This window comes from Heteronotia binoei, chromosome 2, assembly GCF_032191835.1.
Source record: "Heteronotia binoei isolate CCM8104 ecotype False Entrance Well chromosome 2, APGP_CSIRO_Hbin_v1, whole genome shotgun sequence".
NCBI classification, from domain to species: Eukaryota; Metazoa; Chordata; class Lepidosauria; order Squamata; family Gekkonidae; genus Heteronotia; species Heteronotia binoei.
The window spans coordinates 12,657,833-12,666,377 of NC_083224.1; the positions used below are offsets into that span (position 1 = coordinate 12,657,833).

The 8,545-nt window shown below is 51.8% G+C and overlaps 1 protein-coding gene across 1 annotated transcript in view; it reads left to right on the forward strand.

Moving 5' to 3' along the window:
• RTEL1 (regulator of telomere elongation helicase 1) overlaps positions 1–8,545 on the forward strand; it is a 258,104-nt gene that overhangs the window by 36,074 nt on the left and 213,485 nt on the right. The window contains exons 9-10 of the mRNA XM_060230590.1: positions 1,876–1,941; positions 6,945–7,098. Coding sequence (XP_060086573.1) covers positions 1,876–1,941; positions 6,945–7,098 — 220 coding nt within the window. The remainder of the gene's footprint in view (positions 1–1,875; positions 1,942–6,944; positions 7,099–8,545) is intronic.

The window sequence follows — 8,545 nt, forward strand, 5'->3', positions numbered from 1 at the left end:
TCGGTTGTTGCTTTTTGGTTTTATTTTTCGTTCCTTCGCCGTATCGGTCAGCAGTAGAAACAGTTAGACTTGAGTCCAGAAGCACCTTAGAGACCAAGAAACGTCTCAGGGGATAAACTTCCAAGAGTCAAAGACTGCGTCTGATGAAAGGAGCTCTGATCCTTGAAGCCTTATTCCAGGGGTGTCGGACATGCAGAAGTTGAATCAGGCCCCCGGAGAGCTCCCATCAGGCCCCTGAGCAATTGGCTGTCGTCTGCTTCCTTCTCCCTCTCTCGTGCTTCCTTCTGCATCACTAAGTCACAAAAAATAACATATGAACATATGAAGCTGCCTTATACTGAATCAGTCCTTTGGTCCATCAAAGTCAGTATTGTCTTCTCAGACTGGCAGCGGCTCTCCAGGGTCTCAAGCTGAGATTTTTCACACCTATTTGCCTGGAGCCTTTTTTGGAGATGCCAGGGATTGAACCTGGGACCTTCTGATTACCAAGCAGATGCTCTACCGCTGAGCCACCATCCCTCCCCTGCTCTCCAGGGTCTCAAGCGGAGGTCTTTCACGCATATTTGCCTGGACCCTTTTTAGTTTGAGATGCCTGGGATTGAACCTGGGACCTTCTGCTTCCCAAGCAGATGCTCTACCACTGAGCCACCCTCCCTCCCTCCCCTGCTCTCCAGGGTCCCAAGCTGAGGTTTTTCACACCTATTTGCCTGGACCCTTTTTAGCTGGAGATGCTGGGGATTGAACCTGGGACCTTCTGCTTCCCAAGCAGATGCTCTACCACTGAGCCACCGTCCCTCCCCCAACTGTGCCAAAAACTCTTCAAATTATGAAAAAAGTTCAAGTTCATACAATATCAAAGGGGATAAAAACAAGAAGTCCTGCAGAAAAATTGTCCTGCCTTCAAGGGGTATAGAACTCCCTCTTCTTCAATAACACACGAGGAGTCCAACCACAGATGTCGGCTTCCAAGGGAAAAAAATCACCTCAAGTGATCGCCAGCTTTTTACCACGTTTCACTGTGCACAGCTTTTTCTTAAGCCGAATAAATATCCTTGTAACTTCATTCTGAAAAGCTCTCATTAACGCCCATTTTCCAGTTCTTAGAAGCGGCTTTGTGTGTTATTTAACCATCATGGCTGATAGAGATTGATTGGCCTCCCTTCCATGAATTTGTCTGAATTTATATATGCTTAGTTTTTTTCCTCCACTGGGGACTGAAAATGTAAGAACATAAGAGAAGCCATGTTGGATCAGGCCAGTGGCCCATCCAGTCCAACACTTTGTGTCACACAGTGATCAAAAAACCTGGCAACATCAGGAGATCTATCAGTGGAGCCAGGACACTAGAAGCCCTCCCACTGTGCCCCCCAAGCACCCAGAATACAGAGCATCTCTGCCCCAGACATAAGAACATAAGAGAAGCCATGTTGAATCAGGCCAGTGGCCCATCCAGTCCAACACTCTGAGTCATACAGTGGCCAAACCCCCCCGCAAGTGCCATCAGGAGGTCCACCAGTCGGGCTAGAAGCCTTCCCATTGTGCCCCCCCCCCAAGCACCAAGAATACAGAGCATCACTACCCCAGACAGAGAGTTCCATTTAGACCTTGTGTCTAGTAGCCACTGAGGGACCTCTGCTCCAGATGTTGATCCAATCCCCTCTTGAAGCCATCTGTACTTGTTGCAGGAAAAAAAAAAAGTTTTTCTTCTGGCCATGTATAGTTCTACAAATCTCTGAAGCTCCTTAGCCTTTCCCTGCAGGGAAGATGGTCCAACCTTACAATCGTTTCAGTTGCCCCTTTCTGCACCATAAGAACATTGCCCTCCACACTGCCTCACACGCTTCTCTCTCATTTTCTCCCTCTTCTGTTTTGTAGAGCCGAAGAGCTCACAACTTAGACTTAAGGGGGACTGTAGTCATACTCGACGAGGCGCACAATGTGGTAAGTAAAGCTGCAAGCTGCTTTGTTCACCGTTTCTGCCGAATGCAGTAGTCCAGCATCCTGCCTCACACAAGAGGCCGCCCAGTTCCTCTGCAGGGCCAATAAAGAAATAATAATAATAATAAACTTTTTATTTATACCCTGCCCTCCCCGCCTAGGCAGGCTCAGGGTGGCTAACAAGAAGAAGAAGAAGAAGATATTGGATTTATATCCCGCCCTCCACTCCGAAGAGTCTCAGAGCTGCTCACAATCTCCTTTCCCTTCCTCCCCCATGACAGACACCCTGTGAGGTAGATGAAGATATTGGATTTATATCCTGCCCTCCACTCCGAAGAGTCTCAGAGCGGCTCACAATCTCCTTTCCCTTCCTCCCCCACAACAGACACCCTGTGAGGTAGATGAAGATACTGGATTTATATCCCGCCCTCCACTCCAAAGAGTCTCAGAGCGGCTCACAATCTCCTTTACCTTCTTCCCCCACGACAGACACCCTGTGAGGTAGATGAAGATATTGAATTTATATCCTGCCCTCCACTCCGAAGAGTCTCAGAGCGCCTCACAATCTCCTTTCCCTTCCTCCCCCACAACAGACACCCTGTGAGGTAGATGAAGATATTGGATTTATATCCCGCCCTCCACTCCGAAGAGTCTCAGAGTGGCTCACAATCTCCTTTCCCTTCCTCCCCCACAACAGAAACCCTGTGTGGTGGGTGGTGCTGAGAGGGCTCTCACAGCAGCTGCCCTTTCAAGGACAACCTCTGCCAGAGCTATGGCTGACCCAAGGCCATTCCAGCAGGTGCAAGTGGAGGAGTGGGGAATCAAACCCGGTTCTCCCAGATAAGAGTCCGCACACTTAACCCCTACACCAAACTGGCTCTCCAAGACATGGTAAAACCATGATACAAATAAAACAATATATAATATAATTCATAATTTAAACAGTAAAACCAATAAAACAATGTGACATTATAATACAATCAAATTATGTGTAAGATGGCTCGGTGTTAATTGATCTTATCAAGAGTTCTGTCTTAAAAAGCTAGCTGGAAGAGGGCCGTTTTGCAGGCCCTACGGAACTGGTTAAGATCCTGTGGGGCCTGCACCTCTTCCGGCGGTTGATTCCACCATTGGGGGGCCTTTGTAGAGAACGCCTGTTCTCTAGTAGTTTTTAATTTGGTTTCTTTTGGCCCAGGGATTTCGAGAAGACTTTTTGAGCTTGATCGCAGTGCTCTCTGGGGAACATATGGAGAGAGGCGGTCCCTAAGGTAGGCAGGTCCTCGACCATATAGGGCTTTAAAGGTGATGACCAGCAGCTTGTAACGAACCCGGTAAACAATTGGCAGCCAGTGCAATTCCCGCAGCCCAGACTGCACATGTTCCCACCGAGGCAGTCCCAGTAGCAGCCTGGCTGCTGCATTTTGCACTAGCTGCAGTTTCCGGGTTCGGTACAGGGGCAGCCCCATGTAGAGGGCATTACAGTAGTCTAACCTCGAGGTGACCGTTGCGTGGATCACTGTTGCCAGGTCGCCGCGCTCCAGGAAGGGGGCCAACTGCCTCGCCCGTCTAAGATGAAAAAAGGCGGACTTGGCAGTAGCTGCTATCTGGGCCTCCATTGTCAAGGAAGGCTCCAGTAGAACTCCCAAGCTCTTAACTCTGCACACTGCTACCAGTTGCGCCCCGTCAAAAACTGGGAGAGAGACCCCATTCCCTAAACCGCCGCGACCCAGGCAAAGGACCTCTGTCTTCGCTGGGTTCAGTTTCAGCCCACTCAGCTTAATCCAGTCTGCCACGGCTTGCAACGCCCGGTTCAGATTTTCCGGGGCGTTGTCAGTCCGGTCACCCATCAATAGATAGAGCTGGGTGTCATCAGCGTACTGATGGCAACCCAGCCCATATCTCTGGGCAATCTGGGCAAGGGGGCGCATAAAGATGTTAAATAACATCGGAGAGAGAACTGCTCCCTGCGGCACCCCACAATTAAGTGTCTCTGGGATAGCTCTCCCCCAATTGCCACCCTTTGTCCCCGACCCTCAAGGAAAGAGGAAAGCCACTGTAAAGCTGACCCCTGAATCCCTGCATCGGTGAGGCGGCGGGCCAGCAGCCGGTGATCGACCATATCGAACACAGCCGATAGGTCTAACAGCAGCAAAACCGCCACGCCGCCTCGATCCAAATGCCTCTGGAGATCATCCATGAGAGCGACCAAGACTGTCTCCGTCCCATGTCCCGGGCGGAAGCCGGACTGGAATGGATCTAAGGTGGAAGCGTCCTCCAGAAAGCTCTGTAGCTGCAGCGCAACAGCCCTCTCAATAACTTTGCCCAAAAAGGGCAAATTCGAGACCGGCCGGTAGTGTGCCAATTTGGTCGGGTCTGATGTAGCCTTTTTTAAGAGAGGGCGGACCACCGCCTCCTTCAGAGGGGCAGGAAAACGGCCCTCTGAAAGAGATCTATTTATGATGTCCCGTATAGGACATCTTAGCTCCTCCAGGCAGGCTTTAATTAGCCAAGAGGGACACGGGTCAAGATCACAAGTTGTTGCACGTGCAGCAGAGAGGACTCTGCCAACTTCCTCCAAGCTGAGTGGGTTCAAGTGATCCAGGATCAAACTAGAAGGCGGGCACGGAGCCTCGAGTTTACATACTGAATCCAATATGGCAGGGCAGTCGCGGTGGAGTGATTGGACTTTGTCGGCAAAATATTTCGCAAAAGCCTCACAGCCTATCTCTAATTCCTTAACATTTGGTTTGCCCTGTGGCAGTGTAGTGAGTGTTCGAATTATCCTAAATAATTCTGCCGGGCGCAAATTTGCAGACGCAATCTTAGCCGCAAAGTGCGTTTTCTTTGTGGCCTTGACTGCCATCTCATAGGATCTCACAAATTCCCTATAAGATGCTCTAATCGCTTCGTCTCGAGTACGCCGCCATTGTCTCTCTAGCCGTCTGAGGCTTTGTTTCAGCTGGCGTAGTTCCGGGGTATACCACGGCGCCAGCCTAGTCCGGGGTCGCAGAGGCCGTCGAGGTGCGATCTCTTCAATAGCCCTGGAGAGTCGGCTATGCCAGACCTCAACCAGGGCCTCCAAGGAATTGCCAGAGGGCCAGGGATCCCGAAGAGCCATTTGGAAGAGTTCCGGGTCCATTTGGCTTCGCGGGCGAGCCAAAATAGGCTCGCCGCCTAAGCAGGTTTGGGGTGGAGCGTTCATACGAGCCTTAAGGGTGCCGTGGTCCGACCATGGCACAGCTTCTATAGTTATATCGTCCACCACAACCCCGGCCGCAAAGATCAAGTCTAACATGTGCCCAGCCTGATGCGTGGGGGATGTTACAAATTGAGAGAGTCCTAGTGTCGCCATGGATGACACTAGGTCCGTCGCCTGACTAGAGGCCGGGTCATCCGCATGGACGTTGAAGTCACCCAGGATCACCAGCCTGCCACTGCCTCAAGCAGATATGGTAAGGCATTGGCCGGTGCGCTAGGCGAACGGTACACCAGCCAAATCGCCAACCCCCCTCCAGCCTCCCACGCCAGACCGACACCTTCAATACCCTCGATCCTTGGAGCCGGGAGCGCCCTAAAGGAGTAAGCCTCTCGTATGAACAGTGCCACTCCTCCCCGCATCCGCTAATCCGTGATTGGTGGAAGACCGAATAGCCCGGGGGAGCTGTTTGTGAGAGGGCTACAGTATCACCCTCTCGTACCCAGGTTTTGGTCACGCAAGCCAGGTCCATGTCCTGTTCAAGTAAAAACTCTCGAAGGACAGAGGTCTTGTTATTAATGGACCTGGCTTTGCATAACACCAACGACGGAGGCGGGTCTAACCTGACCCTGCTACCTGTCACCCTCGGGATGGGACGCAGACTGGAAGGAGGCCGAGCACTAACAGGTCTCCGCCCCCTTCCCAATAACAGGGCAGAGAGGCTGAGGCCTTCATAACAATATGAGAAGAGCCCTGCTGGATCAGACCAGTGGTCCATCTAGTCTAGCATCCTGGCTCACACAGAGGCCACCCAGTTCCTCTGCAGGGTCAACAACAGGGCATAGAGGCCAAGGCCTTCAGAAGAACATCAGAAGAGCCCTGCTGGATCAGACCAGTGAGGGTCTGTCTCATCCAGCCTCCTGTCTCACACAGTGGCCAACCAGTTCCTCTGGAGGGCCAGCAACAGGGCAGAGAGGCTGAGGCCTTCCCTTGAGAAGAATACAAGAGCCCTGCTGGATCAGACCAGTAAGGGTCCATCTAATCCAGCCTCCTGTCTCATGCAGTGGCCAACCAGTTCCTCTGGAGGTCCAACAACAGACCAGAGAGGCTGAGGCCTTCGTAAGGACATCAGAAGAGCCCTGCTGGATCAGACCAGTGAGGGTTCATCTAGTCCAGCCTCCTGTCTCACACAGTGGCCAGCCAGTTCCTCTAGAGGGCCAACAACAGACCAGAGAGGCTGAGGCCTTCATAAGGACATCAGAAGAGCCCTGCTGGGTCAGACCAGTGAGGGTCCATCTAATCCAGCCTCCTGTCTCACACAGTGGCCAGCCAGTTCCTCTAGAGGGCCAACAACAGGGCAGAGAGACCGAGGCCTTCCTAAGAACATCAGAAGAGCCCTGCTGGATCAGGCCAGTGAGGGTTCATCTAGTCCAGCCTCCTGTCTCACACAGTGGCCAGCCAGTTCCTCTAGAGGGCCAACAACAGGGCAGAGAGGCCGAGGCCTTCCTAAGAACATCAGAAGAGCCCTGCTGGATCAGGCCAGTGAGGGTTCATCTAGTCCAGCCTCCTGTCTCACAGTGGCCAACCAGTTCCTCTGGAGGGCCAGCAGCAGGCCAGAGAGGCCGACATCTTCCCCTGATGTTGCCTCCTGGCTCTGGGATTTATAGGATTGCTGCTTCTGCATGTAAGGTTCCCCTCCCCCTTCTTTCACTCGGTTCTCTCGTGCCGCTGCCTTTCTTGGACAGGAGCTGTCCTCTGACGTTGGTGGGAGTGTTTGTGCTGCAAAGTTTCATTTTGTCCGCTTCCCCAGGAGAGGCTGTGTGAAGAGTTGGCATCGTTTGACCTGGCGCCCTACGATTTAGCTTCAGCTATAGATGCCGTCAACATAGTGTTGGAAAAACAAGCCAAAGAGGTCCAGCAGGGTGAAATCAACTCTGAATTGAGCGCGAACTATGACACAGCAGGTATGTTCATGTCGGTCATCCGCTCGATAACCTCTGTCACACCGTGGGTTTATAAAGTCATACTTGGGGTGGAGAAAATGAATAGAGAATTTTATCTTCCTCTCTCGGAAACTTAGAACACGAGTACCCAACGAAGTTGGTAGTCAGGTAAAGGGAGGTGTAGAGTAGGTGTCAGGTAAAGGGAGCCAGTTTGGTGTAGTGGTTAAGCGCATGGACTCTTATCTGGGTAAACCGGGTCTGATTCCCCACTCCTCCGCTTGGAGCTGCTGGGATGGCCTTGGGTCAGCCAGAGCTCTCTTATCTGGGAGAACCGGGTTTGATTCCCCACTCCTCCACTTGCAGCTGCTGGAATGGCCTTGGTCAGCCAGAGCTCTCTTATCTGAGAGAACCGGGCTTGATTCCCCATTCCTCCACTTGCAGCTGCTGGAATGGCCTTGGGTCAGCCAGAGCTCTCTTATCTGGGAGAACCGGCTTGATTCCCCATTCCTCCACTTGCAGCTGCTGGAATGGCCTTGGGTCAGCCAGAGCTCTCTTATCTGGGAGAACTGGATTTGATTCCCCACTCCTCCACTTGCAGCTGCTGGAATGGCCTTGGGTCAGCCAGAGCTCTCTTATAATAATAATAATATAATAATAAATTTTATTTCTACCCCGCCCTCCCCGCAAAGCGGCTCAGGGCGGCTAACAGCAAGTAATATATTAACATAAGTAGTAAAACATTAGATTAACAATTAAAATTACACATATAAAAACCCGTTAATTCAGTTAAAATACTTAATTTTACATTACATTATATATATATCTGGCAGTAATAGCTGTTCTAGCGCTGATTCTGCCAGTTTAAATGGTGTTAGAGATGGCGGTTCTTCGTTCATTGCAACTCAGCAGTCCGTATCATTATAGGCGTGTCTAAAAAGGGCAGTCTTGCAGGCCCTGCGGAACTGGTCGAGGTTCCACAGGGCCCGCACCTCCTCCGGGAGCTGGTTCCACAGTGCAGGTGCCGCAACTGAAAAGGCTCGTGCTCTGGTGATTTGGAGTTTGGCCTCTCTCGGCCCAGGGATGGTCATTTTGTTTTTACTTGCTGACCTCAGTGCCCTCTGGGGTTCATACGGGGAGAGACGGTCCCTTAGGTAGGCAGGTCCTCGGCCATATAGGGCTTTAAAGGTAATAACCAACACTTTGTACTGGACTCGGTAGATAACTGGCAGCCAGTGCAGTCCGCGCAGCCCCGGCTGTATGTGCTCCCATTTCGGGAGCCCCAGTTATCTGGGAGAACCGGGCTTGATTCCCCACTCCTCCACTTGCAGCTGCTGGAATGGCCTTGGGTCAGCCAGAGCTCTCTTATCTGGGAAAACCGGGTCTGATTCCCCACTCCTCCGCTTGGAGCTGCTGGGATGGCCTTGGGTCAGCTAGAGCTCACGCAGAGCTGTCCTTGAAAGGGCAGCTT